The sequence below is a fragment of the Hipposideros armiger genome, unplaced genomic scaffold (assembly GCF_001890085.2).
Source record: "Hipposideros armiger isolate ML-2016 unplaced genomic scaffold, ASM189008v1 scaffold_180, whole genome shotgun sequence".
NCBI classification, from domain to species: Eukaryota; Metazoa; Chordata; class Mammalia; order Chiroptera; family Hipposideridae; genus Hipposideros; species Hipposideros armiger.
Window position 1 is genome coordinate 1,035,626 of NW_017731530.1, and position 17,549 is coordinate 1,053,174.

At 35.3% G+C, this 17,549-nt stretch overlaps 1 protein-coding gene across 3 annotated transcripts in view; it reads left to right on the forward strand.

The window, feature by feature from the left end:
- CYB5R4 (cytochrome b5 reductase 4) overlaps nt 1-17,549 on the forward strand; it is a 69,933-nt gene that overhangs the window by 29,225 nt on the left and 23,159 nt on the right. For 2 of the 3 annotated variants that reach the window (XM_019652517.1, XM_019652515.1), the window contains exons 5-10: nt 5,901-5,930; nt 9,211-9,271; nt 10,698-10,755; nt 12,284-12,377; nt 14,066-14,098; nt 16,146-16,268. In XM_019652517.1, coding sequence (XP_019508062.1) covers nt 5,901-5,930; nt 9,211-9,271; nt 10,698-10,755; nt 12,284-12,377; nt 14,066-14,098; nt 16,146-16,268 — 399 coding nt within the window. The remainder of the gene's footprint in view (nt 1-5,900; nt 5,931-9,210; nt 9,272-10,697; nt 10,756-12,283; nt 12,378-14,065; nt 14,099-16,145; nt 16,269-17,549) is intronic. The other variant, XM_019652516.1, reaches the window with a different exon arrangement.

Genomic DNA, 17,549 nt, shown 5'->3' on the forward strand with positions numbered 1-17,549 from the left:
AATGAGATATGGACTCTGAGATACTATGTATTCACAAATTAAAAGCTTCCTTTTTAACACTGTCTCTAGCCCTGATACTGGTTAGTGAGGCAGCGTGATCTGTAGAAAAAGCAGTTTCATAGAGACTGACATGGCTTCAAATCTCACTTCTGCCACTCAAAAGCTGTTGTGTTCTGCATCAGTTAGCAGATCTGAGTGTTTTACCTGAGCAATAAAATGAGGTTTAAGAATGAAACATCCTAATGTCATTGTGAGGATTAAATAATGTTTGCTCACCACCTGTTGTATGCGCAACAGATGGTGGAGGCAGTAGGAGTGGTGGTTGCTGTGGTCCCTCCCTTTAACCCTCTCCTGCAGCACTGAGGCTGCTTACATTTTCTATTCCTTTCTGTCTCCTCACAACTGTCAGGTATAAACCAGCGTGTTATGCTGTGTTTCACCACACCATGTTTCTGTGAAAAATAAAGTATTATTATTTACAGAACATATGGCAGTGGGGTGGTTAATCTGTGTTGCACTATAAAGCCTTTTTGGATTAAAAGTGTTTTGCTAGGGTGTGGCCAGTAGCAGGTAGTGACACGAGATAACTTGCAAGATGTTAGGAAGCAAAGACAAGAATTTTATAAATTAGAAAAGCCTTGATTGCAAGTAAATGGATCGGGTTTTTGTAAGTATAGAGACTTAAAATCTAGCAGGATACAGTCTGACTCCAGGCTAACCAGAATGAGTAGAGCATATAAAAGGGACAATGTAAAAAAAATATTTAACATGTCAGAAACAAGGAATGCCCCTGGTAATTAAGGTGAAGAGTTGTTTTAACAGTATGGCTATGCCTTTGATCTGTAGCAGGGATTGATCATTGAACTCTGCTGGCCTGAGACTTATGGATGGAGACTATTAAATGGGGTAACTGTTTTGAGAGTGAATTATGCTGAGATAATGGGGTAAACTGTGACTCTCTGATAAACTAGAGCATGTGTTCACTCTACAGTTAGAATTTCCAGATGAAATGGGACAAGAGGATGAAAACAGATGAAGTGGGAATAATAGGTAGAAAGAAACTGTTGCTGACATGAGGATATGCAGAGGCTGGGCAGAGACAGTGGATATACTGAAGAGGAATTTTATACATGCGCTTCTTTCAATACCGGATCCCTGATACCATCTTGTAGGTGGGGGTGACCTGCCAGGCACCAATATCTTGTGAATCCAGAATTGGCATTTTTGTGGGCATCCGACAGTTGGGCAGTCTTGGGAGGACAGTTTTCAGTTTATCTGGTAGTTGCTAGTGTAACAGTGGTGAAATGCCTGTATAACTAGGAAGAAAACAGCAAAGCTGACAGAATGTAAAACAGCACTAGTGGATCCATGTCAAGTAAAGAATCAGTATGATTTTTATAATCCTTTGTTTAAGAAGCATTATGTTTGTATCATACTTTAAAAGGATATTAATAACGAATAAAAGGAGAAGCTTTGAAAAGGGAAGTGTTAATTGCTGATAATTTATTTACATGGAACACTTCATACTATGGCAAAAATGAAACATATTCTTACTCGTTGCCCTTTTTCTAGTCTTTTTCTGTCATTATGGTAGCCAGTAGCCACACATGGCTATTGAGCGCTGGAAATGTGCCTAGTCCAAATTGAGATGTGCTACAAGTATAAAATATACAATCTACACTGAATTTTGAAAAAAAGAGTGAAATATAGCACAATATTTATTTTTATTTTATTTATTTATTTTTTAGCTGAGTCCATCCTGCCACCTGTTGGCAGCTCAGTGGCAGCTCAGCTCGGGCAGGGAATCGAACCGGTGACACTGTTGCTCAGAGCTCGCACTCTTGAGCAAGCTCTTAACCAACTGAGCCACTTGGCTGGCCCACTGTTGCATAATTTTTATATTGATTACATATTGTAATGATAATATCCTGGATATATTGTATTAAAGATATATTAAAATTAATTTAACTGGTTTCTTTTTACTTTACTAATGTAGTTATTAGAAAATTAGAAATTGTACTTGTAGCTTACATTATATTTCTTTTGGACAGTGCTGTTCTAGACCATAAATATACTTAAAAAAATTTAACCTTGGTCATATTTTTTAAATGTCATAGTTTTCAGTGGCGTAGTGCAGTCTCGGTAATGTTTTGTCTTAATTTCTCATTGCTTTGTCAGGATTTCTAACACTTTATGTTTTTAGTTTTTATGCCCACTCTCTCAAGCAGTTAATGACTATAAATCACATAGAACCATTAATAGAATACGTAGAGGCGGGAGAGGGACTTAGAGCTCTCCTGACACTCTCAATTTAAAAGTAAGGATACTGAGACTTATAGACACACACACCTCACTAAAAACTATCCTCATTTAAGTGCAGAAGCCACCAACCACTTAAATCCTGGGTTTTTGCTTTTGTAAGACAAAGAATCACCTCATCAAAGTTATTCACTTTTGCATAATTTCTTTTCCTTTGACATATGCCAGTGGTTTTTAACCAGGGTTGATTATTTTTCCCAGGGGACATTTGGCAATGCCTGGAGACATTTTCATTGCCAGAACTAAGCTAAATGCTGCTGGCCTTCTAGTGGGCAGAGGAGAGGTCGGGGTGCTGCTAAGTACCCTACAATGCACGGGGCAGGTTCCCACAACAAAGACTTCTCCAGTCCAGAATGTTCATAGTGCTGAAGTAGAGAAACCCTCGTGTATGAATTAGGGTTTTATTCTTAAAAACGATGGCATTGGTGGCACATGGATGTGAAGCAGGTATGTAGACAAGACAGCTCTTCCAGCTGCCAGCTGCACATTCAGCTTCTGGAGAGCCAGTTTCCTCATTGGTAAAATGGGGACAACCCAGGACTCGAGTGGGTGGGTCAAACGCAAGCCCAGAGGGTAACTGGTAGGGGAGTTAGTCGTGGAGAGAAAGGGGCAGGGTTCAGGAAGAAGTGAACTTCACTGGATGAGCAAATTTGCTATCTCAGTCAGGCCGCCTCAGTTTGCTTTTGCTGGTCTAGGGCCTATTGTCTGAGTGATTCCTGCCAGAAAGATAGAAGGGGAAGGTCATTAAAAATTGGGGATGAGAGTCCCTGGTCAGGGGTCCGATTCAGACATGAACAGGAAATGTGTCCTGCTGTTTGGGTGTGACTGGCCAATGTTTGGTTTAGGTTAGTGTTCGTTTTGTTTTCAGAGAAAGATGAGTTTTGAACATGTGTGTATTCATGTGCAGGAGTGGTTAATCCCTCGGGGTAGGACACAAATGGGAAATAACTGATAAATTGGAGAAATGAATAAAAAATGACAAGGGTAGCCTACTTAGGGAGAAAATACAAACCTCTAAAAATGCAGTTTATGCTATGATTAAGTGAATAATGGAGATAAAAACTGACCGGGAGTAAGTATATATGTACTCTGGTACTTTTAAGTCTTTTTAATCCTGGAATTTTTCAGGATATGTATTTGAACTATTAAATCTTTATTTTAATTCTGGTAAACTGCTTCTAGGATAAGGAGTAATTCTGGGCCTTGAAGTTTGAGAGATGTGTAACATTTAAAGATGATTTAGAAGATGATTGCAAAGATGAATAGAGAAAGTCAAAAGTAAACATAGTTTAGAACAAGTAAAACATTCACATGATTCAAGAATGAGAAGTGCCGGTGTCATCACTCTGTCTCCCATCACCCTTTCCCCCTCCCATGTACTGCTTTTATTGTGACTCCTTCCAAATTATCTTTATGCACATATAAGCAAACTGAATGTATGTTCATATTTTCCTAACTTTTTATCCAAATGGTTTCTTATTATGTCAGGATCCCTATTAAGATGATGATCAACAGATATTTATTAAAAGAATGAGCATACTGGGAAAACAGGATTTTTCTTATTTTATTTATCCTCGGGGATCTTCCTGTGGCTCCACTCAGCAGAGATAAACTAGATTGGGGTCACAATTAAAAATCCTCATCCAGTCCTCTTGCCAAGGAAGGGTAGAATGCTGATAAATCACAGCACTCGCAGTCTAAATGGCACTGACCTTCCCAGAAAGCAGAGGTTCTAATCAGAGTAATGCCATTCAAACATTATGAGAAAAGATAAATTTTCTTGGCTGTGGACGAGCCGGCCCAATGATGGAATTAGTTATCAAGACAGAATATTAGATTTCTTGCCAGAGAGGAAGGTATCTCATGCAACTAAAAGGATTCAGATGTAAAATGTTTAATAGCAAAAAAATAATCTATTTCTACGACTCAGGTTTTGAAAAGAGTTACAGAACTAGACTAGCAGAGTTTTTAACGGCAATTTAGATAATTTTAGTAGACGTTCTCTTCTACGGGTACTTGTATTAAAAAAAGATTCAGAGGAAAAATTACTAATTTAACAGGATCTAGAAAGTACTGACAGATTCAGATCAATTCACATCAGGTAGGAAATAAATATGTGTATGTATTTTTCCCTAGAAACTAATTACCTGGGGCAGGTTTTCAAAATCTGTGAGCCTTTTAAATAAAAACAAATTGTTTTACATGATAGATGAGATTCATCACATTGGCAGCTATGTGGTGCACTGAAAATAGATTTAATTTACTTTTGTTACTGTGAGTTTGCTGTTTGTTCTAAGATAAAACAAATAATCACAACTGCAGTAGCAAAGATAAATGACACTGAGTGGAAGAGAGTACATGACCAATCAGGGACATCAGTGATCCCTTGCAAATTGTAATGACTAGATTTTTATCTGGCATTTGATAAACAAGGCTCAATTTGAGATGTAATTTAAATGGATTTTAGATCTTTTGTCTTTTCAAGAAGTATTAACTCTAGCAATAGCATAGTAAGAAACATGGTGCTAAATTTCAGAGGGAGGAGATGAAGCCCAATGTTAGCTTGCTGCTCAAGAGCTGTGGATTTCATTCAAGTCCTTGACCTCTGATTTTTAGACGTAAATGAGGGGATCAGGTGATAATTTGCTGTATGTTGTTCAGATCTCTTTTCAGCTATGAAATTATTTAGGTAAAATGGGGAAGATAAGAAGGATGGTCATTTGGCTTCCTTAATCATGATTATTTTATGACAAGTGAGTGAAATGGGGGTTATTGTGGGATTTCTGATTGATTGAAAATCAAAACAAAAAATTTGAAAGCTTTGATTTGTTTCTTTTTCCATAAAACAAGGTGATGTCACATTAACAAGGAATGTTTTTCAATTTACTACTTGGGTATTTTGTGTTAGCATGTCATTCAATTTTTTTTGTTTTTTAACTCTGACAACTTGCTGAGGGTTTTATTTTGACTGTATATTATGGCACTTGTGATAGAGATTTATGAGTTGGCTGCTATCTTGAAAGAAAAGCCCTGCTAAATTTTTTCTGAATTGTAACACTAATAATTGCATTGTATATACATGTGAAATTCTTAACATATTTTCAGCATTGTGGCCATTTAATTTTTGGAATCACAATGATGGTTTTAAGTACTGACCTAGATCAAAGAGAAAGATAATAAGGTATCTTTCTTTGAGTTGTTAATATATATGTTTCATTTATAAAATGTAAACTAATAAATTTTGGTTAATTTTGACTAATTTAGAATATGATAAATTGGACAAAACTTGGGTTTTTATATATTTCTAAAGAAATTAACCAAGATATTAGGAAAAAAAATATCCAAAGAAGAAAAAAGCCCAGTGAAATGGGAGACAAACTCCAGAGAGATGGTCTGGCCATCTTCAGCAAAAAGCTTATCAACATGGGCCACCTGCTTACTAGCCTTGTTTCTCTCCTCAGGCCTTGGAAGATGGCCCTTCAAGAAAGAAGGGCTGATACCTTTAAATCAATAATATTAACTGATACTCTCTTTGACATTATACTGTTCTTACCTGACTTTTTTTCTAAATCACTGTACAGACTATCATGAGGAAAAGAAAGTCTTAAATGGTAAGTCATATAAATTTACAGTAAAAAAATGAATGAATCACACTCACATGATTATATAAAATATAGCTTCACAGAATTATATGGGATATTTAGATAATGTCTTTACTTGCCCAAACTTAGAGGATTAGACAGAACTTTATAGATCCCATATTCCAGCCATAACTCTTAATAGTAGTCCCCTCTGTTACATCCCTGAGCATATATTCATCTGTTCTTGCTTGAAGACATGTAGTCATTAGGAAGCAAGACTGAAAAAGTCACCTCCCTCAGGCATGTGAGCTCACCTCCAGTGTTTGCGTACAGATACTGAGCAGCCTGCTAATCTTCTCTTCTCTGGGCTCAGCAGCTCTGCCTTCCTCAGCTACTCAGTGTGACCTGGAATTATGGTCGACTCTTCCCCTACCCCTCAAAAAGGTTTGGTGTGGTGGTCAGTACTGACACTGACGAAATGCGTGGGACTACTCTGACTGAACTATATTAACGTATGTTTATAAATAGGTTGTTGTTTTTTTCTCTGCAAAAAATGTTATAGAAATTCAGTTAACAAGCTAGTTGTCGGATGAGTTACCTTTTTTTAACTAGAGAAAATGGTCTGTATGCAGACTAATTTATGCAGTTTGTGATGTGACACCTGAAGTTGCTTGTCTGATAGTGTAGCACCGCACAAATCATAAATGAGGGACTGATCTTAGATTTCATGTGATGTTTGGCTCTTCTTTGATACTAGACAAAAAACTTTCACTTAAAGACTGAGAACCGATGGACTGGGCATCTTCTTTCTCACCACATGTAGGTTCCAGAACCTTTACTTTTCCTTTGCTCTGCTTTGGGTGTACTGCATTTAACATCTCAGTTAACAGTGGCCTTAAGAATGGAGTATAACATTTCACAAGTCGCCTGGCTACAGTTACCTCTTAAAACCTAGATCTTCTAAGATTGTAATATATATACACTTACATTTATTAGCTTCCTGTCATATTTGGCTCGTTTAAGTCTATTTGGTAAGTCTGTGTATTTGCAGATGTGATCTGCCTGCCTTCTCTGTCATTATTCATGCAGCTGTTTAAAAAAACTAAGTGGGATAGGCTACTATAGTATTCCACTAGAGCTCTGATCCCTTCAAATTGATATCAGCCATCAGTTAGCATTTTGGGGAGAGAGAATGTTCTTTTAGTCCATCTTACTTTACTTAAGTATTTTTCTCCACCCTACATTCATCCCAGATTTCTTCAACTTACCCTGAAGGATATTATATGTAAGGTATTGTTGTGTTTTGTTTGGTCTATGGCATTACTCGCTTTAATAAGTTATATTTGTATGGTACTGTGTAGTTTTTAAAAAAATGTTTAAAAATTGTCTTATTTGCTCTCTCATGAGATATGAGATTGCAGGACAGATTTCTTTACTAGTTTGAATTTGAGAAAAAGGAAACTGGATTTCATAAAATCACAGTGCTGACACTGAGCTCAAATCCAGATTACCTGGTCCTAATTGGGTTATGAAAGATCAAAATTGACTACCAACTTATGAATTCTGTTGATAGCTTTTTCTTACAGAATATTTTAGATTGTGATGTGTTTGTTTTCATTTTATAAGAGGACTCCAAAATATAAATGATATTAATCTTAATAAAATATCTTTTGGGGCTTCTTAGGTAATTTAATAACATTGTTTTTTTCTTGTTTTTGTCATTTTAGAAAAAAATATATTTTAATTGTAGTCTTTTGTTATACCTGTAGTTTTATGGTAGATTGTTCTTTTTTGGGCTCACTGATCACTTCATAATTTTGGCCTTGTTATATCACATCTCAGAGACTTCCTTTGTTTACCTGATAATTAATTGTATTCTGCAGAGTTACATAGTAAGAGATGGATGCTGAGTGAGTAAGGCCTGAGCTCAGGGCTCACAATCACCCTCATCCCCCCGACCCCAAAATATGGCTATTTGACATCTTGTGGTTGCATTAAAGCTCGTGTTTAAACATAAGATTCTGTGGCTAAAAAGAATCTTGAAAACCTGTAAACTAGATTGTCTTAAAGGTGCCTCCCAACTCAACTTTATATAATTAATAACTGTGACTTACTATATTGAGAATTTCAAGACTCACCAGAGACTAAACATTACATTTTTTTTTCTGCACAGTTTGAGAAATAGTAATATAATTGATACAGTGCTTTTCAAGTCTTTTAGCAGTGGTATTCTTTTTCCCAAACAAAATCTTATAGATACACACCATGTTTGTGGGAGGAAAATATTTAATGTTTATAGAATCCCCAGAGTCCTTCCATGCCGTAAAGTTTTCTAATACAAATTGAAAACCACAGCTCTAGTGGGCTTTTAGAATGTTTTGTTGATGTCTGCCCACAAGAATGACTAAAATGGAAAAAGAAAATAACATGTGCCAGCAGCTGGAACTTGCATACACTTCTGGTGAAAAGTGTAAATTGGTACAGCCACTTTGGAAAACGTTTTACCAGTATCTACTAAAGTTAAGCATATGCACATGCTCTGTGCCTACCAGAAATGTAGATATGTGTTCTTTAAGAATGAACATGTATATGTACAAGAATATAAAAGCACTGTATGTGGACCAGCTGAGTGGCTCAGTTGGTTAAGAGCTTGCTCAAAGGTTTGAGCTCTGAGCAACAGCAGTTCGAGTACAGTCCGAGCTGAGCTGCCGCTGAGCTGCCAACAGGTGGCAGGATGGCTGGCTCAGCTAAAAAAAAAAAAAAAAAAAAAAAGCACTGTACGTAATAGCTGAAAACTGCCCTAATGTCCATTAAAGGAAAATGAATAAATTCTAGTATATGCATACAATGTAATACTACTCAGTAGTAAAAAGTAACAAACTATTGATGCATTCAGCAGCATGGATAAAATCTCAGAAAGCTCCAGATTTGATTTACTGCTTACTATCTATCATGCTTATTTGACATAAGAACTGTACTGTCTATAATGCTGGACAAGAAAATCCAGACCAAAAGGGAACATAGCTTATGATTCCATATTTATAAAGGTCAAATACAGGCCATAAACTAGTCACGATGTTAAAAGTCAGAATAGTGGTTACCCGTGGGGGAAGGGGTGATAATTGGAAGGGGGCCCAAGGAAGGTGCTGGCTGGAAGGGTATGTTTTACTTTAGGAAGAGTCATTGAGTAGTAAATCTGTGATTTGTGTCCTTTTATAATATTTCAATACGAAGTTTACTGAAAAGAAAAAAGGAAGAAAAATGCTACATCGATGAACTGTGGCTCTTTTGTTTGTTTTTCTCTGTGAAGGCATGCTTCCCAAGAGCCAAGTGACAGATACCCTTGCCAGAGAAGGCCCTATTTCTCCAAGGTATGCATTCTTGTTTTACTTGTTTAAAACTAAATCAGCTCTACACCAAAATACACATATTAAAAAAAATAAATAAAACAGCTCTGGGTTTATTGCTTAGTATATTAATCATGCTTCTTTGACACAAGAACTGTAGCGCTTCATTTATTAGACATTTGAGAATTAACTGTTCTGTAAACATGAATTTTTAGTGTAATTAAAATTTATTTTAAATACCAAAACTTAAAAAAAAACACCGAAAATATTATTTCTGATTATAAAATATACATTCATGGTAGAAAACTTGGACAGTGCAGAGAAATACAGAAGAAAATGATATAAATCAGTTGTAATCTCATCAACCCTAGATATGTACTCTTAATATTTGGTTTATTTCATCTTGTTTGATTCACATAATGTCTATTTCCATATTATTCTCTTTTGATGATATTGGTATTAGAATATATTCTGTGAGCAATTTCCTATGTCATTAAAAATCCTGCAAAAGCACTTTTGTCTGCATTCCGTCATATGTCCATACCATAATTTATTTAACTATTCTGTTTTTTTTGTATACCTAGTTTGTGTCATTTTCAATGGAAATCTTTCCAAATGTATTTATTACACACTGTGTTAGTAAATTAAGCAACCCATATATATATATACATATACATATATATACATATATATATATATATATATATATACACACACATATATATATATATTTTGTTGTTGTTGTTGTTGTTGTTGTTGTTGTTGTTGTTAATGACATTTCAGATGTCCTCAGGGTTTGTGTGTTCTAGGTAGTTTTTTTCTCTTTCTGCCTTTCTCCCCACCATCAGTCAGCATTATAACAGTAGCATCCTGCTATGTTTGTTAAATCTGTTGAACTACTTCATATACAAATTTAAGTTAAATGCCTAAGGAAACCTCCTCTAGGATTTACCTATGAGTGCCAATAGGTAATAAGTACAAAAACAGTATCAATTTGATCGATAGCTATTATAAAACACAAGACTTAGTTTTACTTTAAGTTTTACTTTGAGTCATTAAACAACTTTGATGAATTAATTTCTTGAGTAATATATTTGTGACAGGGAAGAATGAAAATAATAATGAGCATGTAGATTTTATCATGCTGCTTAAGAAAACATGTTGTGTTCTGTTATTGCTCTGATAAAAGATGTCAATAAGGAGATGTGCAAGTTTTATAAAAAGTGTCTTGTCAATGATATGTTTTTTTATCCAAGTTGGAACACATTGATATATAGGTATTTTAAATTTGGAAATAATTGCAGTTATATAATGGTAAGACCACTGATATTTAGAAAAAATTTTCCTAGAGCAATATATTTCTCACTGTAGATTTTAAATGTTTAATGAATTAATATATGTCAGTATACATGATTATTGATATATTCATTCTTTTCTTGATATTTTACAGCTATGACTGGTTCCAAACAGAGTCTTTAGTCACCATTATCATATATACTAAACAGAAGGTAAACATGTCTTTAATATCAGGAAAAATTATAAATCAATGTTAGCTATGTGCCAGGTACTTCTTGTATTAGCTTATTTACTCTTCACAATAACTCTAATATAACATAAATACTTGTGTTGTCCCTTGCTTTACAGATGAGGAAACAAAGAGAGATTATGTAATTCCTTTGAAGTCATCCAGGAAGTGGCAAATGTAGCATTGTATACCCAGGCAGGCTAGCTCCAGTGTACGCCCTCACCAACCACACTATAGCCTCTTAGGAAAAACTAGACTAGGAAGCAGTTTATATGCTTTTCTGTGATTATTTTGAAAGTGAGAATCCCATGTACATAACTTCACCATAAGAACTCGTTTCCTAAACATATATTGGGGTTCAAGAGACAGAAGAGACTGCACTGCTGTGGCTTCTTAAAATGCTTAAACCATTATTGGGGTTCACATGCCCTCTTGAAACTAAGATTCAGGAGATAATTTATTCACTATTTCTTGAACACCTACTTTATTTGCAGTGCCCTCTTACATGTCAGGGATCTAATGATGGGCCACATACATAGATATTGGCTCTCATTGGGCTTATCGTCCATCTGGGAAATCAGATAAATAAGCAGGCTACTTTCAACATCTGTAAACACATCCTCCAGCAACTGACAAGGCTCCCACACTTGAGGAACCGTGTGGATTTAAAGCCAAGTTCTGGCAGCCAGGAGTATCTGAGAATCCATGCTGCTTCTGTAGTAGCAGAACCACGTGTGAACCAGTGAGTTCCTCTGACTCTTACGGAGGGACTTGACCATTCCATTGGAGCCACCGGGCTCTGCCTGATACAGTCAAGGGGGCCCCAGGCACTGCTTGTCCTGCCTTCCACTCCCTCTTGTTATTGTCTCCTCAACACGCAGTCCAAAACCAAGAGGGCGAGGCCAGGGAGTTTGGGGCCTACTCCCAACAGAGAATGGTGACTCAGGGAAAGGGGAAGGTTTCTATGTGGAATAATGTGCTCAGTGTGTGGTACAAATGATAGGTACCAAAGTAACTTGCACCAAAGTTATGTGGAAATTAGAGACATCTAAAAATATGTTAGTTAATTAATTTTTTTGATAAGCTGAGGTTGAGAGGTGGTATAATTTGCCCAGTGTCACACAATAGTGGGAAGGTTAAAATGAACACAACTATCTTGGCTTCTGGTCTGATTCTAATTATTTTTGCCAAATTATTTATTCAACAGGTATTTATTGAGTACCTAGTAGGTACCAAACAGTATTCTGTGTACAGTCCCTTATGCTTAGAGCTTAGAGATGAGTTGGTAAGGTGGATAATAAGTACAGACAAGTATGTAATTATTGCCTTGCAGTATGTACTCTGAGAAGAACTGGGTTGTAGGAGGGAGAAAAAACAAGAGTAATGTTTATTTATCTGGTGGGTTCTGTAAAGAAGTGTCATGTGAACTTCCACTCATCATCTTAAAAAGTGTAGTTGTAGAAGTTGGGAAAAAATTATTTTTAATCATTTTTTTTGTTTGTTTGTTTAAGGGTATGAATTTAGACTCAGTAATAGTTGATTACCAGTATGATTCCTTTAGAGCCGAAACAATAATCAAGGATCATTCGTATCTTATACATATGGGTGAGTACCTTATTCTTCATTAATGGAACCAACTCCAGTTTCCTTTAAGTATGGCAATAACTTGGTCTGTGGTCTAGGTACTAAATAGTTTATTTGCTGTTATTTTGGTTTAATATTTAATATGCCATCATTTTATATTGTCATTTTTGATAGGTTTTTTTCTGTTATTTCTTTATACTAATGAAATTACTAGCAAATGGTGGTATAACTTCCTATCCCAAGTTTAGACAATTAGATGTAATCAAAATCAATAATAATATGAAATATGTGTTGGCTCAGCTTTGTAAGACTAATACTTGACACCGACAAACAAATCTCTGGAAGCCTGTCTGTTACAAGCTGCTACTGAGCTCCCACCACTAGGTGCTGGTCCCACTGGCCTGTTTCTTTCCAGCTCTGTGATGGGAGGTCAGAGGCTGCACACACCAAAGCAGCACGGATTGCAAGGTTGTATTTGTTTCCCTTCATGGCCAAAGACTAACCATACAATTCACTCTTGTCTGTTTTGAGAGATTACAGATCTATCAGAAGAAAGAAAATCAGGACTAAAATCTGGAATCAAAGACACCAGATTCAAAACCCGTTTGTCACCCATAATGAACTTGACTTTAGGATTTCACCCTTTTCTCATTTTATGATGGTGATTTTCTAGTTAGAAGGCAGAAATGAAAAAAAAACAAAAACAACAGCAACAAGAAAATAATCTTTGTAACTATGTTTTAAGGAGGCATTCTTATGTAAAGAACATTTCATTCACTTTTGCAAAACAGAGACCAAAAGAAATCTCTGGATCTTAGCTGACTCAGGATTCTGCGTTCCGCTTTGCTATATTAACGAAGTACCTGTAGTCCTAAATTTGTGGGAGTTGATAAATGCCTTTTTCTTTCTTATTCCCTGCCCTCCATTTGATTAGTCAACCTCAAATCTTAAACCTTTCCCCTAAAAATATATTCTATCCTGCCTCTTGTGAGAATTTTAACCACTCAGATATGTAGGAAAGTATACATTATTCATTAGAACTGTCATAATTTTTCTTTCAGTGGCAACATCTATTATTGTTTCAAATACTTTATGGCTAATTTTGTTCAAACTGTTGCTAACTATATCTAGCACACATATAAAAAACAAAATTCCACATTTAAAAAGATGAAACTGTTGGTTGCTAATATTGAATCAGAAGGACTAAAATAATGAAAAGTTGTAAGTTTCAGATAACCATATTAACACTGAAATTTGGAGATGTTTATAAAAATATTTCTTGTTTCTCCTCCTTCAAGAATGTAAGTTCTATAAGTGTAGGGATTTTCCTCTTTAACAGACTGCTGTACCCACAACACCTAGACACAGCATGGCACACATAGATGCTCAATATATTTTTTTTCAATAACTGAATGTGAACATTCAACTTTAGAGAATAATAAGAAAGGAAAAATGGAGCTAGACCCGGCTGGCCGGGCCTGCATTCACTGTGCACATGCATACACCAGGCGTGTATGCTTCTAGCGCTGCCCCTCCCTGCCCTGCTCTGGTCTTGGTGTGTAGGATTGTCACTCTCAGAACATGTTTTACTGATTTTGACAGATTTGAAATAGTGCATAAAATAACCGTTTAAATTATAATATATGATGTTCATAAACTGTGTGAATTGAAGTTGGATTTTTAACTAAATACATATTTTTCTTTCTTAGAGCTATTTCGTGAGATTCAAGAAGATTTTTCTGGTAAGCTACCAAAAAGTAATTATGTGTACACACACACACACACACACACACACACACACGCACACACACACACACGCACACACACAAACTCTCTGTCACACACACTATGTATGTATTCATGTTGCAAAACAAAGATGTGGTGTTTTCTAGATAACCAAGTACATTAATTTTTAAATATACTCTTCTCCCTCTGGTTTCAGGTTTCCTCCCTCCTTTTTCTTTCCCTTCGTTCCTTTCATCTCTTTTCCCTTTCCTTTTCTTCTCCTTAGAAAAAAATTTCTGTCTCCGTTTTATTCTTCCTTCCTCACCACTGCCCTATTCCTGACATTCAGCTTATAGAAATATACTAGATCAAACAACTTTTTCTTAGGTGTACATATTTGAATGTTTAATGTTGCAGAGCATATTAAATTATGAATATTCCTGCATATAAATATACAATGTGGATTTTACGCAGCTGTTTAACAATAGACTCATGATAGATGATTTCTTGGGGTTTTGTTTTGCTTTATTGAGGTATAATTAAATAAAAGTCATATTTAATGTGTACAACATGATGATTTAGTACAAGATTCCCAAAATTGTATTAGCAAATCCATCATCTCACATATTTACCTTTTTTTCCTTTTTGGTGAGAACGCTTAAATTCTACTCTTCTTTGCCAATTTCAATTATACAATACACTATTATCAGCTATAATCATCATGCTATACTTCAGATTCTCAGACCTTATTCGTCTTAAAACTGAAAGTTTGTACCCTTTTATAATCCTTTCCTGATTTCCCCCACCCCCTAGCCCATGGCAACCACTATTCTACTCTCTGTTTCTATGAGTTCACCCTTTTTCGTTTTGTTTTGTTTTTTTAAGATTCCACATATAAGAGATACCATGTAAAAATATTTGTCTTCTCTTTCTGGCTTATTTCACTTAACATGGCATCCTCTAGGTTCACCCATGCTGTTGCATGGCACGATTTCATTCTTTTATAAATCTGATAAGCTGCTTATATATATATATATATATATATATATGTATATATATATATATATATATATATATATATATATATATATATATATATATATATATNACACACACATACATATGTGTGTGTGTGTTTATTTATTTATTTTTTCCCTCGTTTTAAAGTACTGTCAGAATACCTTACACTGGTTCTGTCTCCCCTTTTCTGTGTACCGTAGTAAGCTTTATAAATTGTATAAATTAAGCTCTTTAAAGTCAAGGACCATGTTTTTAGATTTGGTAAGCTTCAAATCCGTGCTCATTGAATTGAATTGATTTAACCAGTCTATCTTACATTGTTAAATAGCTGTGGAATTTTGTGTTTACAGTGAGAAAGAACAGATAGTTTCCAAAGACAAAATGAAATACACTTGAGGTCTTTAAACACACGTTCAATTCATAAAATTAAATCAGTGTGTAGAAGTCTCTGATTTTTGTTAATTTATCCATTTATTCTGAACTATTAATCATTCAAAAAGAAAGATAATGTAAAAGGTTTTCAATTATCAAAGATTCACAAGCACTTTATAGGAAGTCATTCTCCTGAGGCTGTTCCTGTGTTTATTAGGCTCAGCATTGGCCTGCCGAATTCATTCATAGGAACTCCTCAGAGCTCAGCTAAGCAATGTTAAGAGGTTGTATATTAAATTTATTTAAATGGGTCCATTCAATGATTAATTTGTATATGTCAGCTCCCTGCCCCTCTTTTTTAGATATGTGTTAATTAGTTGCCATGGCTATATTTGAACTTGTATGAAAACTAGAAATACATATTAGTTTGGTCTTTGATAAATTAGTTTGAAAGAACTTCATCTGAATCTAAAATAAATTGAGCTGGATTTAGCATAACAAAATATTAACATATTTTGATGAATATGTGTACAAAATCTTATTTTACTAATAATCATTGTCATTCATATCAGGTTGGGACTTTTGGATTGTTTGAGAAAGACTGGTTTTACAGTAAAACCTTACATTTAGTATTATATCAGTGAACACAAATGGAATTGATCTTCTTTTCAGTGCGGGTTGTTGCGAATGTGGGAAAAATAGAGATCGACCTAAAGAAAAAGGAGCATACTTCTTGGAAACATCTTGGTCGTGCCCTGGAGAATCATAATTCGCTTATTCCAAGGAAAGACACAGGTACACTGTGCTGTTATTTGGGGTCCTGTGTTTATGACATTGTTGTGTTGATGTTGTTCCAGAGTGTGGAAGGCCACTTTGGGATGAGCAAGGGTCCTTTCTCCCGATAAGAAGTTTAAATGAGACATTGTGTCTGTTGTCATCCTTTTTTTTTTTTTTAACAGAGGTTAAATTTTAGATTTTACTATCTGATGTTTAGCATAACTAAGTTTAGGCATAACTAATGTTTAGACATAACAAAGTCATTAGGTAATGACACCTAAATGGAGAGGCCCACTTGTACTTAGACTGTTGTCCAACCATTCACTCCTTCAGGTTCCTTTTTATGAAAGGTCCAAAAACAAGTTTAAGTTTATGCTTTGTATGCACATCTAATTTTTTTTTCTATTAAAAAAAGACATGTTGATTGTTTTTCTGCTTACGTAAACCAGTTTCTCAGTTTACTACTAGAGGATGTAATTCATTTATTTTCTTCATTTATTTTTAAGCATTTTTATCTAAATATAACATATTATAGAAAAGGGTACATATTATAAGTATTCAACTTGATGAATTTCCAGAGTGAACACACTATATTTTGGAAATTGGTGGGATTTGCTCCTTGTTCCAAGTGTTCTGAAGTTTCACAATTTGATATGCTTTAATGTGGGTCTGTTTTCTTCCTTTGTGCTGAATATTTATCCTTTGTGTTAATCTTTTCATTATGGAAACTTCTGACCCTCAGTTCTGGGAAATACTGCTTTTTCTTCCTTCTGGGGACTGTGTTTGCTTTCTAAAAGTATTCTTATTTTAAACTTTCTTAACCAGTCCTCTAATTATCTTTTCTCTCTTATTTTCAGTTTTGTTCTTCTCAACTTTTTGGGAGATTTCTTCAGCTGTGTTTTCCACCTCTTCTATTGAGTTACTAATTCTACTTTCATATTTTTAACTTCTAAGACCTCTTTATTTCTGGCCCCCTATTTTAGCCTCCTATTCTTATTAGCTTTTCTTATCTCTTTAAGAATTACCAAGAGTGTTTTAAGAATTTTCTTCTTCCTGTGTAACCTCCCTGTGTCCCCATTGTTTGTTTGTTTTGGTCTGTCTTTCATAGTAGATGCTTTATTTGAATGTCTGCTGATCTTTGACTGTCTGCTCATATTTCAGGGTGTAACCCTGAAAGCTGATTGGGAACTATATGTGGGTGTGGCTTGTCAGAGTCTCTAGAGCAGCGGTTCTCAACCTGTGGGTCGGGACCCCTTTGGGGGTCGAACGACCCTTACACAGGGGTCGCCTAAGACCATC